Source organism: Orycteropus afer, unplaced genomic scaffold (assembly GCF_000298275.1).
Source record: "Orycteropus afer afer isolate SDZICR_OR568_19922 unplaced genomic scaffold, OryAfe1.0 scaffold00173, whole genome shotgun sequence".
Lineage (NCBI taxonomy): Eukaryota > Metazoa > Chordata > Mammalia > Tubulidentata > Orycteropodidae > Orycteropus > Orycteropus afer.
The window spans coordinates 119,246-146,503 of NW_006921760.1; the positions used below are offsets into that span (position 1 = coordinate 119,246).

The 27,258-nt window shown below is 39.0% G+C and overlaps 2 protein-coding genes across 2 annotated transcripts; both read left to right on the plus strand.

The window, feature by feature from the left end:
• MRPL13 (mitochondrial ribosomal protein L13) lies at positions 1-25,883 on the plus strand. Its single transcript, XM_007946841.2, has 6 exons — positions 1-27; positions 6,318-6,441; positions 14,982-15,075; positions 18,326-18,386; positions 24,176-24,262; positions 25,758-25,883. Exons 1-6 carry the CDS (start codon positions 1-3, stop codon positions 25,881-25,883), a joined length of 519 nt encoding a protein of 172 aa, XP_007945032.1.
• LOC103202053 (pyruvate dehydrogenase E1 component subunit beta, mitochondrial-like) lies at positions 4,318-5,394 on the plus strand. Its single transcript, XM_042781793.1, is given in 3 exon segments — positions 4,318-4,707; positions 4,709-4,865; positions 4,868-5,394. Coding segments are annotated over 3 exon segments (1,074 nt in total).
• Positions 25,884-27,258: the final 1,375 nt, after the last annotated feature.

Genomic DNA, 27,258 nt, shown 5'->3' on the forward strand with positions numbered 1-27,258 from the left:
ATGTCGAGTTTCTCTAAGGCAGCCCAGGTGAGCGCGGACTCTTGTGGCCTGATGAGGATCATTACATTGACTGAAGGAGGACTATGGCTCAGGCAGATTGAGTAGTGTAACTCAGCCGCCAGGGAACCCGAGACCTTGGGCGGGGAGGTACCGAGAGAAAGCACATACAGAAGGGTCGTGATAGGGGCCACCACTTGCTCTGGTTGGTTCCAGACCAAGACGAACTAGGAACGAAGGCCTGATGATCTAATTCCGAAAATTAACCAGTAAAAACCCTAGGGATCACAACAGAATATTGTCTGATGGAATGTTGGAAGATGAGCGCCCTAGGTTGAAAGGCACTCAAAACACAGTGGCTGCAACAATGAACACAAGTATACTAAGGATCATGAACATTGTGCAGGACGGGGCAAGGTTTCGGCCTGTGAATTGGCGCTAACTCGATGGCAGTAACAAGGCGCTTGCTTTGCATGCTTGAGATTCAGCAAGAAAGCTGTAACCTGAGTGAGAAAGGGAAGGAGTAGGAGGAGAGGTCAGAGAAGGGTAGCTCATAGGGCACTGTACACCATCGTAAGAATTTTGTTTCGTGTTCTAAGTGAAATGTCGACCTATTAATAGAGCGGCGAACCGAACAGTAATATCTGGCTTAGATGTTGAAAAGATTACTTTGGATGCTGGCTGAAGAATAAACTGTTCTGAGATTAGCAATTGGTGGAGTATAGAAGCAAGGGAGCTCTAGTGGCTTAGTAGTTAAGGCATTTGCCTGCTAACTGGAAGATCAGCGGTTCAAGCCCACCAGCTGCTGCGGAAATTAGACTGGGCGATCTACTTCCGTAAAGATTTACAGCCTTGGAGACCCAGTGGGTGAGGGTCGCTATGAGTCAGAAACAACTGGTTGGCACTGAGTTTGGTGTTTTGCTTTAGAAGCAAAGAATCCATTTGGAGGCTATTGTAGTAATCCAGGCTAGAGTTGACTGGTAAAACGAGGGTAGTGTAGTGCCTAAGGCACTTGACTGCTAACCAGAAGGGTGTCGGTTCAAACCCACCAGCCACTCCTCAGAAGGAAGGTTGGGCAATCTACTTCCCTAGTGATACTGCCTCGGAAACCCAAGGAGGGGTCGCTATGAGTCGGGTCCTACTCAATGGCGCATAACAACAAGAGCAGAGTGTTGAAAAGTGGTTGGGTTCTGGATATATGTTTTAAAAGTGGAGCCAATGGGCTTTCCTGAAGGATTGTTGTGGGCCAGCAGCAAGAGGATCGGGGATTACTGCAGTGTTTGGGGTTTCAATAACTGGAAGGATGTGCCATGAACTGGGTAAGGAAGGCTTGTGTGGAAGCAGGTTTCCAGTGGAAGAGCAAGAGTTCAGTTTTGGATGGGTTGGTCCAAGATGCCTCTTAGCTCAATGCTGCTCCAAATGTGGTTCCTTCCTTAAACTGTTTGTTATCTGTTCTTGATGAGATGAATACAGAGTGTGAAAATAAGCATTTAGAAAATTTACAGCAATTTTACGTTAACGGCGGCATTTTCTTTCTTTTCTTTTTTAAATCAAAGTATTGGTCTGGAATAGATTGGGAGAAAACTGGTCTTTACAGATGGTTTGAGAAGCACTACAGTGCAGATGCTAAGTGGGCAACTGGATACAAGTCTAGAATTTGAGAAGGAGGTTCAGGCTAGAGATGTAATGTGGGAATCATTCGCCTACAAAAGGCATTTGAAGGTGTAAGACTGGATAAAGTCTTTGAGAAAGTGAGTGTAGATATAGTAGAGAGGAAGATCAAGAACGAAGCTCTGGAGTATTTTAACATTTAAGAGGCAAGAGATAGGGGAGAGCAAGCAATATAGGGAAAAAAAAACCAACTGAAGGTGGAGTCCTGGAAATCAAATGAAGAAACAATACTCAAGAGTTGGGAATGATCAACTTTATTGAACACTTACAATTTACCAGTGGATTGAGCACATGAAGGTCCAGGTAACCTTGACAGGCAGTAAAGTGATGGTGATAGGTATGAGAGGACAAAAGCCAGGTTGAGGTTGGATGAAGACAGAAATTAGACTAAAGGCAACTCTTTGGAAGAGTTTTGCTACAAGAGACGAAAAGAAATGAAGCAGTAGCCCCTGGGAAGAAAATAAGGTCAAGAGTTGCTTCTTTTCTGTCAATTTTTTATTATAGGGGATTTCAAACCTATTTAAAGGTAGATATCAGCCAGTTTCAAACAAAAAAAGTCATTTCATCTGTACCACCATCTACTTCTCTCCTTCCCTTATTATTTTGAAGTAAATTATTTCACTGGTAAATTTTCATTATGGTCTCTGAAAGAAAAAACTCTTTCAAAAACATAATTTCAATTCTATTTATCAAAAGTAAAAGAAAAATTAACTGCATTTTCTTATAGAATCAAATACCCAGTAAGAGCTCAAATTTACAGTAAGATGGGAGAAATAACAGCGTATTTCTGGTGGAAAAAGTTCTATGACTTTTTATTAATTTATGTTTTAAATGGCTGCTGGTGTGCCCATGGTTCAGCCATTCCTCTTGTGATAATCTGCATTTTCTAGTTTTTCTGCCTGGGCGACGTGATCATAGGCATCCACTGTGTACTCGGCTGTGTGTTTATGCACTGGACCTTTTCTTTCTCTAGGACAGATTTCCTAGAGTACTGCCTAGGAGATGCTTTACTTTTTAGTTTCGCTTTTAAGAGATTTTACTCGATTGCTTTAAAAAATGGTTTAACAATTTCCATTTCCACCAGCAGCGTTTGAGGATGCCCTTTCCTGTGATCTTTGTCAGCATTCTTGATTCAAATGCTTTATAACTTTGATTATTCTGAATGTAGTAAAGTGGCATTCCCTTATTTAAGGTTAATGATGTTGAAAATCAGTGCATGTGTTTTTCAGACATTTGGATCAGCTTATCTATTGATTGTGTACTGATTATCTTTTGCACACTTTTAATTGAGTTTGTCTTTTCTTCTACTTTTAATAGATTTTTATTTTTATCACTAGTGTTGATATTAACTCTTCTGTGAATTCTTTTCTCAGTTCTGTCATATGAATTATTTTTCTATGATCCTGACTTTGGTTTTGAATGTGAACACCTTCTTTGTTTCCTATATTGGATAAAAAGCTCTTTCTACCCTCTAGGAGCTCTGGTAGCACAGTGCCTAGGCATGCAACTGCTAACCAGAAGGCTCTTGGTTCAAGCCCACTAGCCACTCCTTAGAAGGAAGGTTGGACAATCTAATTCCATAGTGATACTGCCTCGGAAACCCAAGGAGGAGTTGCTATGAGTTGGGTCTGACTCGACGGCAGTGAGTTTGATTTGGTTTAGTTTATATGTATACTCTTCTAGATTTGCTTATACAATTACTTTGATTAATTTTATTTATGACCCATCTGAGATTTTAGTATACAATATGCGTGAGATTTTAGTATATAATACGCAGTAGGAGGTCCAACTTTTATTTTTCTAACAGGTAAATAACTACTTATCCAAGCACCATTTATTTATTAAGAATACTTTTTTCTTCACACAATTGAATTGCCACTTGTATCTTATATTAAATTCCTGAGTTCTATTTCTATAGCCTATGTTATGTTCTTCTGATATTTTTGTTTCTTTGCCTCTATTATAGTGGTTTGATTTGCTGTGGCATTAATGTATTTTTAAATCTAGAATGGCAAGCCACCCTTCTTCCCATTAATATTCTTTGTCATAACTTTCTTGGCTGTACTAAAACAGTGACACATCTCTTTTTCCAGATGATTCTTCACTGCCACTAGATTCCAGTTCTAGTGAAAGCGGTGATAGAAAGCATACTCTGATAATGCTTATTGGTGAAGGGAGGTCAGAGCAAGACTAGCAGCAGGAAGCCTGGTAGGAAGCTGTTGCAGAGCATATGAGAGATGGTGACGGGCTGAACTAGTAGGGCAGCAGCAGTGGAGATGCTGTCAGGTGCTGCTGACAGGTCAACAAGCTGTGGACAGAGAAGTACCTAGTGATAGCGCAGGTGTAAAACAAGGTGAAGAGAGGCCCAGCTGCTAGCAGATTGTTTTGATGAGAATGTGAATTCTCGTTTCAGTTTTGTTTGTTTTTAACTTTTTACTCATAATTAAGTTAGATCACAAACTGAGCGTGACTGGAAATAGTATGGGCTAGAAGCTGTCTTCATTTGGAGATGTAATTCCAAACTCAAACCAAACTCACCGCAGTCAAGTCTGTTCTGACTCCTAGAGATCCCTCCTTGGGTTTCCGAGGCAGTATCTCTACAAAAGTAGATTGCCCGCCTTTTGGCTGTGGCTGGAGGACACCGGCAAGATGGCAGCAGCATCTGTGCTGGTGCGGAGGCCCCTTCAGCAGGTGTCTGGGCTGCTGAGGAGGCGTTCCCATCGGACCGCGCCGGCGGCGCTGCAGGGGACAGTTTGTGATGCTATAAATCAGGAGATGGATGAGGAGCTGGAAAGAGACGAGAAGGTTTTTCTGCTTGGGGAGGAAGTTGCCCAGTATGATGGAGCATACAGGGTTAGTCAAGGCCTCTGGAAGAAATATGGAGACAAGAGAATCATAGACACTCCTGTATCTGAAATGGGCTTTACTGGAATTGCCGTAGGTGCAGCTATGGCTGGGTTGCGGCCCATTTGTGAATTTATGACCTTCAATTTCTCTATGCAAGCCATTGACCAAGTTATAAACTCGGCTGCCAAGACTACTATATATGTCTGGGGGCCTTGAGTGTGTGCCCATAGTCTTCAGGGGGCCCAATGGTGCTTCAGCAGGCATGGCTGCCCAGCATTCACAGTGCTTTGCTGCCTGGTATGGACACTGCCCAGGCTCAAAGATGGTCAGCCTCTGGAATTCAGAGCATGTGACCTTATTAAATCAGCCATTCGGGATAAAAATCCAGTGGTGATGCTAGAGAATGAATTGATGTATGGAGTTCCTTTCGAACTCCCTGAAGCAGCTCAGTCAAAAGATTTTCTCATTCCTATTGGAAAAGCCAAAATAGAAAGGCAAGGGACGCATGTAACCATGGTTTCCCGTTCAAGACCTATTGGCCACGGCTTAGAAGCCGCAGCAGTGCTGTCTAAGGAGGGAATGGAATGTGAGGTGGTAAACGTGCACACTATCAGACCAATGAACATTGAAACTATGGAAGCCAGTGTCATGAAGACAAATCATCTTGTAACTGTGGAAGGAGGTTGGCCACAGTTTGGAGTAGGAGCTGAAATTTGTGCCAGGATCATGGAAGGTCCTGCATTCAATTACCTGGATGCTCCTGCAGTTTGTGTCACTGGTGCCGACGTCCCTGTGCCTTATGCAAAGATGGTGGAAGACAGCTTTGTACCTCAAGTCAAAGATATCATATTTGCAATAAAGAAGACATTAAACATCTAGTTCAGGCTTACATTTTAAGTCATTGGAATTTCTTATTTAAAATACTTGCTGATACTTTACCTGGATTTTTACCATAAGACCTTATTCATGAAGTTATCTCTAAAGCAACAATACATGTTTTTGTAATGGGAAGAAATTTAAATGTGCTTGTGTAAGGAAAAACTCTCCATGCTTCTTTTTGTCTGTTACAGTTGCCATATTGTTTAAATAAAACTAATGTAAAATGCTACTGTCTTTCTAGAAGGATAAGGTATGGAAGTGGCCTGGTGAAAGATACAGCATAAAAAGATAACTTACATGTATAAAAGTGTATAATCTACATTTACTATTGGATTATTTTGATACAGAATAAAGGAATTCCTGACAAAAAAAAATGTAGATTGCCCAATCTTCCTTCCAAAGAGTGGCTGGTGGGTTTGAACTGCCAGCCTTCTGGTTAGCAGTCAAATGCCTTAGGCACTAAGCCACCAGAACTCTGTAGCTGTAATTGTCTGTAGAAAATCATATGAAATCTATAAAAAGCTACTAGAATTTACAAGTGAGTTAGTAAGGTTGAAGGAGACAAGATCACTTTACAAAACTGAAGTCAATTTCTATAAACTAGCAACAAACAAATAGCGATTGAAATTGAAAATACAGTACTATCTACAGTAGCATCAGAATATATGAACTACTGAGGGATAAAGCTGACTAACGATGTGTGGGAGAGAATGAAGTAGGTAACACGAGAAAGAAAGAAACAGTACAAGTGCTGAGTTGTTTTATAGAAAAGATGGTTTTCCAGCGATAGAAATGGAAACAAAACAAAAACACTTCTGTAGCGGTAGTTTCTGTAGAATGTGTATGATGGTATAATAATAGACTCATTTATTTCCTTTTTACTTAGAATTCTCTTTCTTTTTTCCTCTTCATTGATTTTGAAGCAATGGGCCACTTTTGCTCGAGTGTGGTATCTCTTAGATGGGAAAATGCAGCCCCCTGGCAAACTGGCTGCTGCAGCATCAGTAAAGCTCCAAGGATTACACAAGCCTGTGTACCATCAGCTGAGTGAGTATCCTTTCAGACCTGTCTATCATGAACAGCCATAGTTTTCATGTAGAGTCTGCTTACAGGGTAAAGTACTTGCGGTTGATCACCCTACCTGTATACTTTGCGGACCATGCTGTCATGTTCTGTGGTCAGTGCTTAATCTGCATCTTGCCCAGCCTGTCAGCAGCGTTGGTAGTAATTGATCACATTCTATTTAACTTTTTATGAAATATATCAAAGACACAAGGAGAATATATAAATACGTGTATATTTTAAAGCAGATCAACAGTAGTCATGGCAAACTCATAGAACTGTTTAGTATCAGCTAGGATTTTAAATACCTTGTTTAACTCCCTAATGGACAGATGAGAAAACTAACATCAGAAAGAGAAAGTGACTTTCTCACTGTCACTCGACGATATTACGCTTGAGCTGAAAGTAAAACCTGCTTCCCCATCTAGGACCCGTTCCCTCACTGTGCTGATTCTTAGCCTAGTTACACTGTGTTGGCTTTCCTGCTTATCTGTGCTTTCCCTAACAGTAGTAGTATCAGCAAAGTAATGAACAAGATCTCTCAGGCTGTCTTTATAGAAATGCAAATTGTACAAAATTCAAGGGAAAGTGGAATTAGTAGTAGTCACCTAACTTCTTTATTCTAATATAGCACTTACCTGTCCATTGAAGTGCTACCTTCTTACAAGCAGGTTATTTTTGCAAACTTATTCCTTACGTGCTGATGAGTAAGTATCCCTCAGAGCCCCAAACAGTCATGTGACTCCTGTGAAGTCAGCCTTTTCTAATAGTGGAGAATAGCTGTTTTACAAAATTAGAAGCTCACATTTGAAAGACTGGATTGCATTTTTGTTTCACTGTATTTAATATGAAGGAGCCCTAGTGCCACAATGGTTAGAATGTTTGGCTGCTGACTGAATGGTCGACGTTTCAAACCCCCAGCCGCTCCATGGGAAAGAGATGTGGCAGTCTGCTTCCCTAAAGATCACAGCCATGGAAACCCTACAGGACGGTTCTGCTCTGCAGGGTCACTAGGAGTTGGTTTTGGTTTTTATATTTAATGTGTAACTAACAGTAGCAAAACTCATGTCCACAAGGTGTCACTAAAATCAGACTTAACATTACAAGCAGTTTCAACTTACAAGTATGTTGTATTTTAAGAATCTATTTCTATTGGTTTAACAAACATTTTTTTAAGTAAGTAGCATATGCTGATAATCATTGTAAACACATTTATTCGAAATTGACTGACATGCTCCCGAAAAAATAGTATTATCATTGGTGCTTATATTTCCAGGAATTGTATAAATGTTAATCATTAACCCATAAGGTATCTGAACAAATCATATAGAATGTTTAGACAACTTTGTTAAATGGACGTTTGTGAAATGTTCTGGAAAAACAACCTCTCATTTATAAAATTATTTTTTATAATCTTGTAGTCAGAGCTGCCCTCCAGAATTTAGGACTTGGGGGCTCTTTGAACATGTTTTTTTTCACTGATACCTGAGAAGAAAGGGTACCTGGTACCTTGAGGAGTGTGGCCGTTCTTCATGAGGACCCACTCCTGTTACTGCCCAGGAATTAATTAGTGGAGGAGAACTACAAATGCATCTAGAGGAAGCTGGGGGGAGCTTTCTTTAGCCTGACCTAAAGAATTTTGGAACAGGATAGGTTTAATAACATTATATTAGATTCTGATGACGTCAGAATTCTAGAATTGTTATTAAATGCAACTTTAAATAAAAATGAACATTTTGGCAAAGTTTATCCAGTGAGAACAGCTTCTTATGGGTTGTAAAATACTTGATAATGATAGAATATAAAGGAAAGATTTAATGCAAATATTAATAGGTGAATGAAACGAACTTCTTTCTTCAAATATAGCACTTCCTATCAAAGTGCTACCTTCTTATAAGCAGGTTATTTTTGCAAATGTTTTCCTTATGTGCTGATGAGTAAGTATCCCTCAGAACACCAAACAGTCATGTGACTCCTGTTTCTCATTTTAAGTTTCTCTGATGGGCAAAAAATTAGAAAAGGCAAATTCTCCTAGAAATTCTTAATTTCTTACCATATAACATTTTCAGGTTGATGGTTAAGTCTACTTTATAACACTTAAAACTCACTGGTAACAATTTAGTGTTCTAAACATTTATAGAAGGAGCTCGGGTAGCATAGTATCTAAGGCATTTGATTGCTAACCCGAAGGTTAGCAGTTCAAACCCACCAGTCACTCTGTGGAAGGAAGACTACTTCCATAAAGATTTACCAGCTCAGAAATCCAGCGGGGTTCGCTATGAGTCGACTCGATGGCAGTGAGCTTGGTTTGGTTTAGTGAACATTTGTGGAGTATTGACTGTGTGTGAAGAATCAACTGGCCACCAAACACATGAGAAGATGCTCAGCATCATTAGCCATCAGAGAGATGCAAGTCAGAACCACAGTGAGATGCCATTTTACTCCCACTAGGATGGCTAAGATAAAAAAAAAAAAATCAGAACATAACAAATGTGGGCAAGGATGTAATTAGAAACATTGTCCATTACTGAAGAACTCTGGTGGTGCACTGGTTCTAAGCACTCAGCTGCTAACCAGAAGGTCAGTGATTCTAACCCATGAGAGAAAGATGAGGCAGTCTGTTTCTTTAACGATTTACAGTCTTGAAACCCTGTGGGACAGTTCTATCCAGTCCTTTAGGATCACTACATATCAGAATCGACGCAATGGCAGCGGGTTTGGTTTTATTTTTTTGTTTTGTTTTTTCATCCATTACTAGTGGAAATATAAAATGTTACAGCCACTTTGGGAAACAGTGTGGTTATTCCTCAAAAAACTAAAAATAGAACTATCATATGAACAACTCTACTCCCGAGGATATACCTAACAGACTTGAAAGCAGAAACTCAAACAGATACTAGTGTATCAAAGTTCATTTAGCCCAGTAGCCCAAAGGTGGTAACAAATGCTTCTCAGCAGGTGAATGGATAAACAAAGTGCAGTACATACATGAAATGGGACACTACTCAGCCAGTAAGAGACATGAAGTCTTGATACATGCTACAATATGGATGGAGCTTGAAAACATTATGCGGAGTGAAAAAAATCACTCATAAAAGGACAAACACTATATGACCTCACTTGTATAAAAAGAGAAGAACAGGCAAATATAGAGAGTTTAAAGTTTCTTAGTAGTTACTAAGACAGGAGGGATGGGAAAAAGGGGGGTTATTGCTTATGAAGCACTGAGTTTCAGTTTATGGCTGATTATTATAATTGCTGTCAATAAGTTGTACACTTGTACAATGTGTGATATATTTACAACAAGACAAAAAAAAGAGTATGTACAACCAGACACCTCATGAGGTTTGGTTACTTGCTTTGGAGGTTTAGGGTCATGGTTTCATGGGCCATCCCAGTTAATTGGTCTAATAACATGTTTAGTGCTTCTGTTCTATCTACTAGTTCCTGGCACAGTGCCTGGGGTCTTAAAAGCTTGCAAGTGGAAATCCAAGACATGGCAAGTGGTCTCTATTCACCTGGAGCAAAAGACTGAGGAAAAAGGAGAGTCAGTAATAGACCAAAAAAAAGAAAAAATCAAACCCAGTACTATCGAATCGATTCTGACTCATAGTGATTCTTTTTAGGACAGAGTAGAACAGCCTCATGGGTTTCCAAGCCTTTGCAAATCTTTACGGAAGCAGAATGCCTCAACTTTTCCTGCAGAATTTCTGGTGGGTTCCAACCACCGACCTTTTGGTTAGCAGCCATATACTGTAATCACTGCACCACCAGAACTCCTTAGAGTCAGGAATAGGAGAAGTTAATGGTATGTATGTTTAATTACCTCCATAAACAACTGCCTCCTTTGCCATGAGACCAGAAGAACTGGATGGTGCCCAGCTACCATTACTGAATGTTTTGATCAAAGATTTTGTAGCAGAATCTTGATCCAAAGGGGGAAAATGTAGAACAGAATTTCAAATTATAATGGACTCTAGACTTTCTAGAGCCATAGAGGTTGGCTGAACCCCTGAAACTATTGGCCTGAGGTGTTCTTTATACCTTAAACCAAAAATATGCCCTAAAGTCTGCTTAAAACCCTAGCTTTGCTTAACCAGTAAAGAATGTCTTCCTTGAGCATTGTGCTCTTTCATGACCTGTCTCTACGGGATCAAATTGACAGTAGCAACTCAGAGGTTAGATAGGAACCTTGAAAGCAGGGAACTTATGTTAATGGAAGAGAAATGTCTCAGAAAAGGAGGGTGAGAATGGTTGTACCACTCAGAAAATGTCATCAGTTTCACTGAATTATACATGTGTAAACTTGAATTGGTGTATGTCTGTGCTGTGTATGTTCTCAAGAACAAAGTAAAATAAAATAATTTTAAATACTGGTCCCTGGAGAATGAAAAGATGGATAAGATGTAGTGTCAGCAAGATGGCTTGTCACAGCAGCGCAACAGTGGGCCCAAGCATAGCGGTGGTTGTGAGGTGGTACCGACCAGGCCGGCTTCCCCTCTGTTGTACATGTTTCCTGCTGTCGTGCCTGCCATCGCTGTGAATCGAAGCTTGCTCGGCAGCGCCTACCAACAACAAGGTGTAGTCACTGCGGTCAAGGAAATTGTTGTGAAAAGCTCAGTAATCACAGGATAGCTTAGGATTGTGCTCACATAGTGTTAGCACTTCAGAAACTTAGAAGATTGGGGTCCATCTCCTTATTAAAATAATGTACTTTTATGAGCTCTGAGCCTCATAGTTCTAAATTGTAAATCAGAAAGTTGTCAGAATCATACAAATTTGCTAAAATCACTTCACCTGGACTTGAACAGAGCCTGAAAAGGGATCTCAAGGTGAACTATGGTACATTCACCTATCGGATTGCATAGATTTGAACATGGATTTGATTTTTGGTGGGTTTGTAAACACTGAGTCCTTTCTGGTCATCGACTTTATAGTCTGTGTCACAGACTTAAAAGAAAATTCTTACTTTTTGACATGATTACATGTCTCGGAATCTGCTCTGAGTACTTAATCAGAGCTGCATCTGATAAGATGTCTAAAATGTAACATTTTTGTATGGGGTATTTAAAAAAAAAAAAACCTGTTAATCTGAATTAAAAAAAAAAAAAAAACCTCACTGCCGTGGAGTCGGATCTGACTCATAGTGACCCATCCTTGGGTTTCCGAGGCAGTATCACTACGGAAGTAGATTGCCCCATCTTCCTTCCAAGGAATGGCTGGTGGGTTTGAACTGCTAGCCTTCTGGTTAGCAGTCAAATGCCTTAGACACGACACTACCAGAGCTCCCATTAATCTGAATGTTGTTGTTGTTGTTGTTATTTGCCGTCGAGTCGACCCCGACTCATAGCGACCCTTCCTTGGGTTTCCGAGGCAGTATCACTAAGGAAGTAGGATTGCCCAACCTTCCTTCCAAGGAGTGGCTGGTGGGTTTGAACCGCCAGCCTTCTGGTTAGCAGTCAAGTGCGTTAGCCACTATGCTACCAGATCTGAATAGCCATATTTAAATAATAAAATATGTCATTAAATTAATATTTAAACTCATTATTTTTGCATAACATTTAATAATGTGGGACATATTTGTTAGTATAAGACAAGTGGAAGAAGGAGCTATAAATAAATGGAAGATGATAAAAATTGTGCTTTTTGATAAAGATGCTTTGTGGTACAGAGTAATTAGACATTTATGCATAAAATATGCTATCTACTTAATAGACTGCACTTCCTTAGGCCACCAACTTGTCTTTTTCTTCTGTATTCCTCTGACTGCTAACAAAAAGGCTGGTGGTTCAAACTCAACCAGCCACTCCTTGGGAAGAAGGTTGGGCAATGTACTTTCATAGTGATACCGCCTCAGAAACCCAAGGAGGGGTTGCTATGAGGCGGGTCCAACTCGATGGCACATAACAACAACCACAACAACATTCCCAGTACATATCTGAATATTTTATATTAATTATTGCTACAATTATTTCATTATGATGTTTTGTGGATGTTCCTATACAAGATTTTAAAGTTTTCCTTCCTTATTAAATTGAGGTGGTAATATTGACATTCTTTTAATTTTTTCTCACAAGATGTGAAGAATTTCCAAATAATTCTTACTCTTAAAAGACTCCTGTTCTACATGGAATAAAATAAAATATGCACATAGTTCTTAAAAGGTAATGTTAAGAATGCTAGTGTGCCAGACCGTTCAGCAGAGATTAGAATTATGATCTGATCTAATCTCTATTATTCTGCCTTATATTTTTATATAAATTTATAAGGACTTATTAGGAGAAAGAGTTTATGATGCTTTTCTTAAAGTTATATAGCTAATATACTTGTCTTGCTATTAAATTACCTATCAATCTCTTTAGAAGGTTAATTATCTTACATTTATTCTTCAGCTCACTCCCAGAAAATAATCTCTCAAAGCACCAAAGGAAATGTGTCCTCCAGGTTATCTGGGTGCTCTGGACAAGAGTATGGCAAGCTGACTGTGCAATACAGCAACTGCAGTGTTGGGCGTTTATCCCAGAGAAATGAAAACTTGGTGTTCACCAAAAACCTGTCAACAAATATTTGTAACAACTTTTTTCATAATGGTCAAAAACTGGAAACAAAACCAAATGTCCTTCACCTTTTGTTAGTTTGAAAAATTTCTCTTCAGAATATCTCTTGGTCAGACAGCAGAGCTCTGATTTATATATTTATTTGATGCATATTTTAAGTGTAAATTTTCTAATTAATAATGCCATCAAATTGATTCCAACTCATAACGACTCTATAAGACAGAGTAGGGTTTCCAAGGCTGTGAATTTTTTTTTTTTTTTTTTTTAATTGTGATTTGGGTGACAGTTTACAGAGCAAGTTCATTTTCCATAAGGTTGTAATTCCCCATCTTTCTCCCGCAAAGCAGCTGGTAGTTCAAACCACCAACTTTTTGGTTAGCGGCAGAGTACTTAACCACTGTGCCACCAGTACTTCTCCTATAAAAATTACAGCCTAGAAGACTCTGTGGGACACTTCTTCTCTGGGATCACTAGGAGATGGAACCAACTGATGGCACACAACAGCAACAAAGCTTAAACAACATTTAAACATAAATTCCTCTTTAGTGGCATGTTTAAAGACTCCATTAGTCCTCCACATTGATATCTCGGAAGGAGGCTACACTGGGTGCTAGGTAGATGCGTTGGTGTGTGAGCTTTGGCAAATCAATTAATGGGCCTTGGCTGCTTCCACTGGGAAATGTGTGGATGAAAGTTAAGCTGGTTGCAGCGTTCTTTCAGGTTGTATAAATACCTTCTCTTCCTCCATTTGCTCTATGCTTCATTTACCCAATTGTCTTGGTAGTCATCACGTGTCATTTCAGAAACTTTAGTCACTTAATTAACCAAATTCTATCAAACTACCCTTCCTAGCCAACCAGCAGCAATGTCCCCTGGTGTTTCCTTACACTCTGCATTACCTTTCACTCCAACCAAGAAAACCTACCAATTTTATCCTTTTTCCTTCAGCCTTGTCCTGTATAGAAGGAGCTCTGGTAGTTAAGGCATTGGGCTGCTAACGAAAAGGGAGGCAGTTCAAACTCACTGGCTGCTGCATATGAGGAAGATGAGGCAGTCTGCTTCCTTTGAGATTTACGGCCTTGGAAACCCAGTGGGGTTGCTGTGAGTGGGACTCAGCTCAATGGCAGTGGGTTTGTTTTGAGGCTTTGTCGTATACTGTATAGACTATGAACTCCTATCTGCATATGCTTCTGTTCATATGCAAAGCTCCACGTAGAATTTTATACTTGTAATCTATAGTTTTCACAAAATGTACTTATTTACAGTTCATATCTTTTCAGTGATTTTTTTTCTAGAAATCTTTTTTTTTTTTTCTAGAATCTTCCGAAGCTTGTTTTTCTATTAGATGTCCATACAGACATCTAATGCATGTTTCCAATTACTTGACAGTGGCAGTTTACATTTAACTGGTTGGAAAAAACCTTGAGTCAGTAGTTAAGCATTAGATCATAGTGCTTTATTGTTCTCTAAATTTGAGAAGAATAATCAGTTGTGATGTTTTACATTTGTTTTCAATTTACCTATAGTAAAACATACCTGTGTGCATCCATATGCATATTGTTTTCATTTTCTGTTCTGTTTCTAAGAAAGGATTGTAGCTAGTACTTGGAGGTCCTTAATATAAACATCTTTAGTAACATAAACAGTAATGGGAAGAGATACTTGGAATGGTGATAATCTGCCTTTAAAAGATGTATTGTTGTTACTGGCATCTTTATTAATTCTCTTTTACCTTACATGGTGGAGATTTTCCAATGGCCAGCCAACTCTTTCTATACTTAGAAGTTATATAAAAGAGAACAGAAATTTGTTCAAGGATTTTGGTGTTGCACTGTGACTTGCTTTATATTTTTAGTATCTTATTTGGACTTTGATAAGCTTTATAAATAACCAAGGCCACTTCTTCTTAAGGTCATGGTTTCTCATGATTTCCTTGTTTGCTCCCTCCCTTTTTTGTTTAAACTCTAGGTGACTGCGGGGATCATGTTGTCATAATGAACACCAGACACATTGCATTTTCTGGAAACAAATGGGAACAAAAAGTATATTCCTCACACACTGGGTAAGATGATGACATTTTCAAGGAAGAGGTGCAGTTCCAATATGGTACTTTGAGTATACTAATGATCTAATTTAAAAAGGAAAAAAAAAGTGCATTTTCCAAAATTAATGTGTCAACACAACTGAGTCATTTTTCTTGAGAACAAGATCCTGTCACATTTATCTATGTAGCCCAGCACCCAGCAAAATAGCATTCAGTAAGCATTTATTGAATTTATTTGAATTGAATACTCTTGGCTAGCATTTAAAGCAAATTTTCTCCTCCTCCATCCAAGGTACCTCAGGCCAGAGGGAGAAATGTAGTCATTTTTTCACCAAAGTCAACCAAGCATTGCGTGACTCGAGTCTTTCCCCTATTCTGAACTTTTCCTTAGCAACCTCTGTCTTCCAGCATAAATTCCAGACTCCTGACATACAGTGTAAATGCTAGTGTGTGCTTTTAGAATTTGCCATCTCAATGTTAAAAATAGAGACCATTTTTATTGAGTGGAGACGTTGGAAAGTCATTTTTTCCATGGAGCAAAAGCATACAGGAATAGACGTCTAGACAGGTGCTTCTTTGTCTGAAGCTGAAACGCAACAAAATGAGGAAAAGAATGGCAACTTGAAATTCACCCGTCTTTCTCAGCAAACTTTTGGATTTTATTCTTAAATTTTACTTCTAAAGCTGACTCCTTAAGTCTTCTTTAAAATGTATGCAAGTCTCCTTGAGAGAAATTTATGAACGGAATTACACTTAGATAATTGAAGGTTTTTGCAATGTCAACTGGTTTTTCAAATTTTTATCCATTCCTCAAAAATTATTTGGGCTTTATTCTTCTATTCAGGGTAATGAAACCTTGTGTTTGTGCATTGTTTTTAATTTTTTATGCACTTTCAGAAACAGTTTCCCCATTTGACTCTCATAAAAGCCTTGTGAGTAGATGTGGCAACATCATTAGTATTCAGATGAGTTGCCTAAAATTATACAGGCAGCCACTGACAAAACCTCGATTCTAGGCCTGGATCTGGGTGTCCAAGTTTCCAAAATGTACCCAGTATCATCCCTGATGTTTTTTATTTGTAATCTCATTTGTCCATTTTATATATAGTGGTTGATCTTAACACAAATGTTTTACTACTTAGAGCTGATATGACCTTGTGTAGCTCTCAGTGGCCTTTTACCAGCTGCAAAAAGGAAACAATATGAATTTGACTTCAGAACCAAATGGTATACCACCATTTTGCCCAAACCTCATGCCTGCCTCAGATAGACACTATAAGTCTACTTTGACAGAGAATATGAACTATTCCAGCTTACTGGTCTTTCTTTTAATTTCAAGCAAAAAAAAGCTACCCCAAAAGTAAGTGAATGAATGAATGATGAATAACTTAAAATTCAGATAGAAATATAGTTATGCAAAGAAAATGTTCAAGACATGAAACTTTTACGAAACAGTGGCTGTTGACCATTTAAGGAAATATTTCGAATAGCCTGACCGTCTCCTTTTTTTTTTTTTTTTTAATTTTTATTGTGATTTGGGTGAAAGTTTACAGAGCAAATTGGTTTTCCATTCAATAATTCTTACACATTTTGTTTTGTGATATTGATGGCAGTCCCTAAAATGTATCAGCACTCTTCCTACAGTTACTTAGTTTTTAAGATACTTCATGAACAGCACAATTTCTAGAAACAATTATGATTTCATAAGAAAAATAATTTATTATGAAAGAGATGTTCAGTTTAAACAACCTAGATGCCCATCTGCAAAAGAATGAATAAGCAAACTATGGTACATACACACAGTGGAATAGTATATAACCCTAAAGAATAGCATAGGGTCAGCAAAACACCTCATAACGTGGATGAACTTGGAGGACATTATGCTGAGTGAAATAAGTCAATCACAGTAGGACAAATATTATATTAGTCTGTTATTGTAAAAAGTCAAGGAAAGGTTTATGTGTGTTTATATATAGTTTATATATATATATAGTTTATATATGTTAGTTACCAGGGGTGGGAGAGCAGGGGAGCAAACACTGTTAGACAGGTAGGAACATGTATTGATTTGGGTGAAGGGAAGGGTAATGTACCAAATGTGAGTGACCAATACAGTGGCACTGAGGAAGAGGAAGACATAGAGAGTGTATGGGAGTTACAGACAACAAAGATGAACCCATTTGCAAATACAATACTGCATTGTCAGCGAAGGCAAACATGACTATACAGGTGGATAGATGGTTGGACAGGCTGAACTATTAGGTATGTCTATGCAGGGGGGCGTACACCCAATGACCATGTATACAGTTGGCAGACAATATTTTTACAAGTGTATCTGTATGTTCTGTAAGAATTCCCAAGTATATACTGAAGCTGACAGGGGACAAGGTTGTAGTCACTTCTTGACTATAGCCAACTACCCAGAGGGAGCAAGTAATTACCTGTGGGCTTGGGACCATGGTTGCAGGGGACATGAAGCTCAACTGGCAAAACATACTACATCCTACTTTGGCAAGTAGTGACTGGGATCTTAAAAGCTTGCAAGCGGCCATCTGGATGCAACGATGGGTCTCTCCTCATCCAAGGCAAAGAAGAATAAAGAAAATCAAGGACATGTGGAAACAATTAGTCCAAGTGACTGGTACAGCATGGGATCCTCAGCCTATGTGACTATGAGACCAGAAGAACTAGATGGTGCCTGGCTACCACTGTGAGCCAGTCGGAGGGATCTATGTTGGAGATCCTGGATAGAGTGGGAGAAAAATGTGGAAAAAAAATTTAAAATCATTAAATTTTAAAAAAGGGGGAGGGGACTGGGTTTGCTGCTCTGACAGGGCCTTGTGGAACCCCTGAGACTAAGTCCCCTAGCTGCCCTTCAGGCCTGGACTTGAACCCACTCCTGTGGCTTCTAACCAAACAAAAGACAGGCATATGAGCTGAACATTTACATAGGTAGATACATTCCTTGGAGAGAGCAGTCATGGGAGGAGAGAAGGGCTGTGTGTGCCCAGCTCGGGAGGCAGGAGTGGATGGAAGGGAAGGACACAGGGAAGAGGTAAACTATGGGGAAAAAGTAGGAGGGGAGCTGTTGCATTGTGGGAAATTGCAGTCAGTGCCATGAGACAGTGTATGTGAAATGCTATATGGAAGTGAATTTGCTTTGTAAACCTTCATCTAAATCACAATAAAAATTTAAAAGATAAGAGATGTTTAGAGAACACTGTGCAGTAGCCTCTTCCTGATTTCCTGTTTTGGCTTCTTCTAACAGCTATCCAGGTGGATTTAGACAAGTAACAGCTGCTCAGCTTCACAAGAAGGATCCAGTGGCAGTACGTCTATGGTGTTTTTTTTCATTCTTTATCATCTGTAGAAAGACTGATTCAGATACTGTTTTTTCAGTTTTCCTGTTCTATTGTAGTTAGCATTCTGAGCTACAAATTCTTCACCTTAGCCATGTCACACAAGTATTAATAAGTATTATTGCATTATCATTCAATACTGTGTATTTTCTCATCACTATTCATTTTCTTTGCCTTTTAGTCAAAGAATTATGCCTTTCTTTTTAATTTGTTGACACTGCATAATTGAATAAGAAGCTTTCTTTGAAGAGACATATGTGGTTCTTTTTAAATTTTGCTGATGAGTTTTGATAATCTCCTGTTCCTTTGACATAGTTCAGTTCCCTCTTACATTTCTTTAAGTGTGTTAAACAGAATTCTTAACATTTGTATCTGATCCTAATATTTGTGGTCTTTGTAGGTCTGCAGTTTACTGTTTCTGCCCAGTAAGTTCGTGTACCTTGGAATTTCATTTGTGGAAATTCTTTGAGACTTAGGTTAAAAGTGAATTCCTTCAGAAAAGATTCACTTTCTTCTGGCAGGTGCTTGGGGCTATACCAACCTAAGATCTCTTTGAACTTTTAACTTACAGCATTTTGATCTCTCTAAGAAAGGTGAATGTTGGGCACCACAGCTTTGTGAGGTCATGCCCATAGTTAGCCGACTATCTCAGTTATCTAGTGCTGATAGAACAGAAATACCACCAAGTGGGTGGCTTTAATGAAGAGGAATTTATTTTCTCACAGCTTAGAAAGCTAGAAGTCCAAATTTGGGGCACCTGCTCCAGGGGAAGGCTTTCTCCCTCTTTCCACTCTTGGGGAGGGTCCTGTCCCTTACCTTCTACCTCCTAGGGAATCATGTGTTATCTGTCTTCCCCTCTGTTTGCGGTTGCTTGCTTAATCTGTACTTTTATGTCTCAAGAGAGATTGACTTAAGACAGACACCACACTGGTGTTCCTTCATTAACATAACAAAGAAAACCCATGCCCAAATGGGATTATAAAGACAGGTATACCGAACCAAAATCAAGCCGCTTGCTATCAAGTCAAACGCCCGCTCATAGTGCCACTATAGGACGCCGAGGCTATCTTCCTGATGAAAGCAGACTCCCACATCTTCCTCCTACAAAGTGACTGCTGGGTTCAAACTGCCAGCCTTTCAGTTAGCGGCCAGGTGCTTCACCGCTTTGCCACAAGGACTCCTTTGCCACAGGTGTAGAGGTTAGGATGTACAACACACGTTTTTGGGAGGCACACTTCAATCCTTAAAACAGATCTGGAGACTTTTTCTTTTTTTTTTTAATTTTCTTACCCTATAAACTGGGTGTTGCCTTTTGGAGAAGATCCCAGGTTTATGACAGGGAGTCTTTGATCCTGTCCCCAAGGCAGTGGTCCTTTAAACCTATGCCTCGTATGATCTTCAGTAAGCTGATGCCAACTCGAGTTCTTTCTTTTCCCTCTGGTTCTTTCTCAGTTCTGGCCTCTAGTTGTTTCCATGCTTTTCAAGAAATTATTTAAAACATTTATTCACTTTACTAATGTTTATTAATTTACCATTTGAGTTCTGTACTAGGATAAATTTCTAGTACGTATTAGTTTTCAGTGTTGCTAAAAGCAAAATCTCATTGTTGTTTTGTAATGTTACTTATCTTTCCTTAGCTCTTGATAACCAAAACCAAACCCATTGCCATTGAGTCAATTCCAGTTCATAGTGATGCTGCTATAAGACAAAGTAGAACTGTCCCGTAGGGATTCCTAGGCTATGATCTTCATGAGAGCAGATCTCCTGGTCTTTTCTCCTGCAGAGCAGCTATGGGTTTGAACCATCAACCTTTCAGTTAGCACCTGAGTGATTCACCACTGCTCCACTAGCGTTCCTTCAGATATATACCTCACAGGATGGATAACATTTCCCCCAATGGGAATACTTCAGCTTGTTACATTAATACATTTTCAAAAGAGCAAATATTAGACTGTGAAGATATCCTTTTTTATCTCCATAAAGTGATAAGTAAAAAATATCTATTGCCAGAATGCAACCTAAAATTGTCTTGGTAAAAAAAGAGGAAACATTTTCTTGTACAGTCACACCTCATGTTTTGTGCTGTGCTGTATTGTACTTCACAGATGCTGAGTTTTTTTACAAAGGGAAGGTTTGTAGTAACTCTGCATTGGGCAACTCTGTTGACACCATTTTCCTAACAGCATGTGGTCATTTCATGTCTCTGTGTCACATTTTAGCAAGTCTCACACTATTTTAAACTTTTTCACAATGCTGTTACACATGTAATAGACTACAGTAGAGTGTAAACATAACTTTTATATGCACCATGAAGCCAAAAAATGCATGTTGACTTGCTTTATTGCAATTGTCACTTTATTGTGGTGGTCTGGAATGGAACTCACGATATCTCCGATGCATGCCTGTGATAAAGCTTCATGCATCTGGAAGTGTCATGCTTTATTAGTCATTCTTATTTTTGTACATCATATCTATTTTACAAAGCCATGCTCACTTCATAAGAAAATATTTAATGCTGTTTCACAAATTACATTTAATGCTTTCATTAAATGTGTATTTTTCAACTATGAAAGATCAAACGAAGTATCCTATTTTGACTATTAAGATGGTTTGCATATAATGGTATTACAAAGTTGTAAGGGCTTCTGATAACATGTTCCATAACTGTTATAAGTTATGATTTTACTTAATATGTTATAAATATTTTGAGTGTTTCTAAAATTAAGTATTAGTTGTATTTTATTCAGGTATGTTGAGTGTACACTGGGAGGCAGTGTGGCTCAGCTTTCTAATATTAAGAATTTGGCATCAGATAACATTTGTTCGGTAATTTCAAATTATTTTTTATGAACAGAGATTTTAAGGTATTATAAAATGTTTGCTTAAAACTTAGAAAGTATTTCATTCTTGAGTTCATTTGAATGATTCCCACATTAAAAGATCTTAATTTTTTAAAGTCTTAATTTGACTTTTTATTTTAAAAAGAAAGAATTGTTAAGGAAGAGCTCATAGTGACCCTGTTTTATAGGGTCACTGTCAGTCAGTTATTTTACTTCCAGTTCAAACACTGTTTGTCTGCGACAGCACCCCTTTTGCCAACAGACATAACTTGCTGTTAATCAGTCTTTGGTGATGCAGCTTGCAGGAGGATTTGTTTCATAATACAGCCTTCTGATAATCGGTATAGTCTTGGAGTACTATTTGTAAAAAACAGTAAATATATTTATTGTAAGTTATTGAGTAGCATTTTTTTCATAATTCCATTGTTGTTGTTGTTGTTAGGTGCCATCAGCTTAGTTCCAATGCCTAGTGACTCTGTATGCAACAGAAAGAGGCGCTGCTCGACCCGCACCGTCCACATTGTTTCAGGCCACTGTGTCAGTCTGTCTCATTGAGGGTCTACTTACTTTCATTACACAGAAGTTGGTTAATTCTAATCTCAAATAAACCTATTGAGCCAGCCTTTCTTTTCTTTCTTTTTTTTTTTTTTTTTAGCCAGCCTTTCCCTTATAACTTTATCCACTCTGTCATATATTTCAGTTACATTAAGGGTTTTCTCTTCATATTTTTCTTCTAACGGAGTTGCTTTTTCCCCTTCGTACAGTTGGTGAGGTTATTTTGCATGAGACAAATGGCACATGCCCTGTGCCACAAACTGTACAAGGAAGATCTTTAACATTTATTACCTTACCTTATTCTATCTGTGAGAAGCCCTGGTGGCATAGTGGTTAAGTGCTCAGATGCTAACAGAAAAGTCAGTGGTTCAAACCTACCAGCTGCTCCATGGGAGAAAAATATAGCAGTCTGCTTGCAAAAGATTTACAGCTTTGGAACCCCTAGGGGCAGTTCTGCTCTGTTTTATAGGGTCACTATGAGTCAGAATTGACTGCCCGGCAATCGATTGTTTTGAGGGGGACAGTTGGGTTGGGGAGGGTTTCTGTCTTTCCCACTTTCTGAGTTCTTCAGGTTTATGCTTGCATCTGTAGAGCTAAAATTGCATGTACATGTTGTGTCACATGTTTTCTGTATACATATTTGTGTCATCTTTTTCCTCCCCATTAAATAATAACATTTTCACATTTTTCAGCTTTTGTTTGAGTGTTATGGTTGTATTTTTTTAATAGGGCAAATTTTAAAAAGAATTACTTTGTAATTCAAGCGAATACAACTAAATTTGTCTAACAACATGAAAACCAAATGCTGTGTAACCTAATGCGATGCTTCCACAGTCATAGGCAGGGGATTTAATGACATCCAGAAAAGATGCTGAGTAGTGTTAACATGGTCAGTTTCTACTTGGGACCTTTACAACATTAATATGGTAGAGAGTAATTTGGAAATCTGGTTTTCAGTAGAAATTGTGTGATAATAGAAATGTTCTGTGTCTACACTGTCAAGTGTTAGCCACTGGTTACGGGGTGGCTATTGAGCACCTGAAAAGTGGCTGCTGTGACTGAGGAACTGAATTTTTAATTGTATTTAATTTTAACAATGTCAGTCTAAACTTCAGTAAATCTCCAGAACATAAAAGTTTTAAAACTAACATAGAAAACAGATGGGAAATATAAACGGCATGCCATTGGCTTTTGTGTGCTGTAAACATTTGATTAGAAAATAAAAGGAATAAGAAATCCTCTTAGAGTGCAGCCCCTTCTAACATGTATTGTTTTAGTGGCTTTAACTTTAATACACTTCACATTGTATTCTTGGAATATGAACACAGACGGTAAAAAAGGATTTAGGTTTCAGGAGTCTCTGGCAGCAGTAGTTTTATGAAGAGCTTGCAGCCTTTGTGTACATATTGTGCCAGGAGCCCCTAGGAGACGGGAGCCAGGGGTGCTCCATGGCCTTCTCTTAGCAAATACATAAAATCACATTCAAACTCACAATGAGAGGAACCTTAAAAGGGGAAAAGTAAATCAGTGTAAGGGTGGTTTGCCCTCTCAGGAACTGGTACAGTAGGGAGAAGGGATTTTATCTTCTTAAGTTATCGAGAGAAACGTTATGGGTGTAATTGCATGTGCTGTGTCTGACCGGAAGACTGCCTGTTTGAATGCTAGTCCGCTGCTTACTACATATATGAAATTGGGAATCTTTACTCATCAGTGAAATAGGGTTAATTATAATTACTCCTTTACAGCATTGTAAACAAGATAAATGAAATGCACTTACCACAGAACACAGTCTTTTCAACAAATTTTAACCATTACCATTGTTATACATTTGTGGCTTTCAGAGTCAGTCTCATAACTATGTGGTCAGGCTTAATATATGAATTAGAAATCTCCTGATCTCCTACCTGGAGAAAATAGGATCAAGTCCTGCTTCCTCCACCACCCATCCTACCACCACCCTCTGCCAGAATCGACTTTAACCATTCTGTGATAAGAGAATTGCAGCCACGAGTTCTTATACAGACTTGGAGAATGTCTCCTGTTCTACCTAAAATTGGTAACTGCAAAGCTTATTTTTCATCTCTCCCTTTTGTGTTTTTTTCCTAAATAAAACAATAAACAAAAAGAGCCTGAAGAAAACAGTAATGTACAAAGTGAAAAATTGCATTTTCTGTTACTGCCCTAAATCTGTGTAGGGCTGAGTGCTGTCGCTGTCGTACTCATGTGTAGTCTTAGGCTTCACGTTGTCCTCACGCCTCTGATGATGTGTAGTCTTAGGCTTCACATTGTCCTCACGCCTCTGATGATGTTGCCTCCTTAGACCCCCAGTCACTTTCTCACTGAGCCCCATGCGTGTCGTTTTAGATCGTTAGACTGGCTATTTATGGTATGCTGCCCAAAAACCTGCACAGGCGGGTGATGATGCAGAGGCTGCACCTCTTCCCAGAGGAGGTAAGTGCCGTTGGCCACTGGCAGGGACACTCTTCCTAAGTGTTCAATTAAGTGTTTACATAATGAGTGTAAATTACTTTCTGTTGTTTTATAAACCAACTTCTGAAATATATTTAGAGTGTTTGAAATGAGTGCACCACAATAATCATCGTTCCTACTTTAAACCATGGAATGTGCCATCTATGGGCTAAAACGCACAAGTCTGGAAATTCTACTTTTTATCTTGTTAACTGCTTTCTTTAGAATAAGAAACCCTGATCAGATATTCTGCTCAATTGAGGGGACTCAGTAGTAGTTTCATCAACTATGAAAAGAGTATGAATTAATTTAGATTACTTTTGATGTGACCAGTAGCAGAACTTCTATGAATCATGGATTGATAACTTAGCTTTGGGTTGTTGGTTGTTTTCTATGATTAACCATAGAACATTTGTCCCTACTCCAATTTATTCAGCTAAAAAAAAGAAACTTGAATTTTTTTCTTTGATTATTATTATACTGTGTTATATACTTAACTTTCTTTGTTAATAAAATGTAATGAATCACCAGGGACTCTATACAAAATGGTTGCATCCATAATATGGATGCAGACTACCTGGGTGGGAATCCTTGCCCCACCATTTACTAGCTGTGTGGCCATGGGCTTCTTACTTATTATCTTTGTTTCCTCATCTGTGAAATGGACCTAATTATAGTACCTACATTATAAAATTGTTAAAGAGGTCTGGTGGTGTAGCAGGTAAGACATTTGGCTGCTAACCAGAAGGTCAGCAGTTCAAACTCAGCAGCTGCTTTGTGGGAGGAAGATGAGGCAATCAACTTTGATAAAGATTTACAGCTTAGAAAACCCAATAGGGTCACTATGAGTAGCAATCAACTTGATGGCAGTAGGTTTGAGGGATTTTGTTGGTTATAAGATTGTTATAGGTTTAAATGAGATAATATCTGTAGAGTGCTTAGAACAGGATCTGGGGCCTGTGATAAATGTTAGTTGCTTTAGTTACCAAGATTGGAGTCTGGGCCAATCTGTGAAAAGTGAGGAGGTTGATAAGTCAGAAGCCACAGATGTGTGTGTGTGAGAATGAGAGGCAGAGAGGAGGCCTAGAAGTGAGGATGCTGCTCTAGCTAAGGAGTTAGAACTTGATCCTGACAGATACTGAGCAGTGGGTTCTTAAGAATTGCAAGCCTCTAGAAGCCATGACTTTTGTGTTTAGCATTATATTCTCAGGCCCTCGCACAATTTGTGGTTCATGGAAGAAGCTCCATAAATGTTTGTTGAATGAATGACTCAAGATTCTAGCAGATTTTCATTTTTGAAAATTTTTTTGGCAGCCACCTAAAATACAGATTGAAAGGTAGTGGCACTGGAGGCAGCAGACCCAAACATACCCTCATCCGTGTGAAAAACCATGACCAAGGCAGTGCCTCTCAACACTGATGTATTAAAGAAGATGTACAGGAAAGTTAAAAGCTGATTGCTTTTCTTCTACTGTAGGATATTCCAGAAGATATTCTTAAAAATTTAGTGGAGGAACTTCCTCAGCCACGGAGAGTGCCCAAACGGCTGGATGAGTACACACAAGAAGAGACCGAGGCATTCCCATGGGTGTGGTCCCCGTAAGTTTTCTTTTCTCCATCCTTCTTTACTATATTTTGTTGTTTTTAAGCTGAATTGGTATTCTGTGTCCTCAACCAAATCATATGGTCCTTGATGGTGGGAAGTGTGAACTTTTTTTTTTTTTTTTCATTATTTTCTTGGAAATTCTGCAGCTCCTACCTGCAAATTCTAGATTTTAGAATCAAAAATCTATTTAAGATTGTGCTATGTAAGTGTAAGGCTATGTAAATTCATGGCTGCCTGTGAATGTCAGATATTTTGTTTGGGGTGACTTTCCTCGGGTTGATTATAGTCTATTGGAATGATAAATAAATTGCCATTAATGTAAAACAAAGTGATTCTCAGTTTCCAGCTTGTATCACCAAGCCAAGAATATCTTCTAACGAAAACTCATTAATTCTGGCTGCTTATATTATAGTCTTGTTCCAAATAGAAAAACAAAAACATGGCTCTTTTTACTGTTACTGTACCGCCCTCCTCCACAGTGTCCTCTCCCTCGGGTCCATAACACTGCTGGGATTTGTTGTGCCATGTGCCATCTAAGTTGCTCCAGGCTTCTTTGCATGACCTGTTTACAAAGCTCTCCATCCTAATTGCCTCCCACTCCCCTGCACTGTTCTAGTGATAACACACTGTTTAAGATTATTGTTATTGTTAGGTGCCACTGAGTCAGTTTTGACTCATAACGAATGAGACACTGCCTGGTCCTGCATCAACCTCACAATTGTTTCCATTTTTGAGCCCATTGTTGGAGCCACTCTGTCAATCCATCTCATTGAGGCTCTTTTCCTTTTTCACTGACTCTGTACTTATCCAAGGAGCTCTGGAGGTATACTGGGTAAGCCATTTGGCTGCTAACCAGAAGGTCAGCAGTTCAAACCCACTAGCTGCTCCGTGGGAGGAAGATGAGGCAGTCTACTTCTGCAAAGATTTACAGCCTTGGAAACCTAGTGGGGGTCACTGTGTGTTGGAATTCACTTGATGGCAGTAGGCAGTAGGTTTTTGGTGGGTACTTAACCAGCATGATATCCTTCTCCAGGGGCTGGTTCCTTCTGACAACATGACCAAAGTATGAAACATGAAATCTGACCATTCTCGCTTCTAAGGAACATTCTGACTGTACTTCCTCGAAGACAGATTTATTCTGTCTTCTAGCAGTCCATGGTACAGTCAGTGTTCTTCACCAGCACCAAATTCAAATGTGTCTGCTATTGTTGTTGGGTGTCGGCAGGTCGGTTCCCCCTCATAGTGACCCTGTATAACACAGTAGCTGCCTCATAGGGTTTCCTAGGCTGAAATCTTTATAAGAACAGAACTCCAGGTCTTTTCTTTGGAGCAGCTGGTGGCATTAACCTTTCGGTTAGCAGCCAAGTGCTTA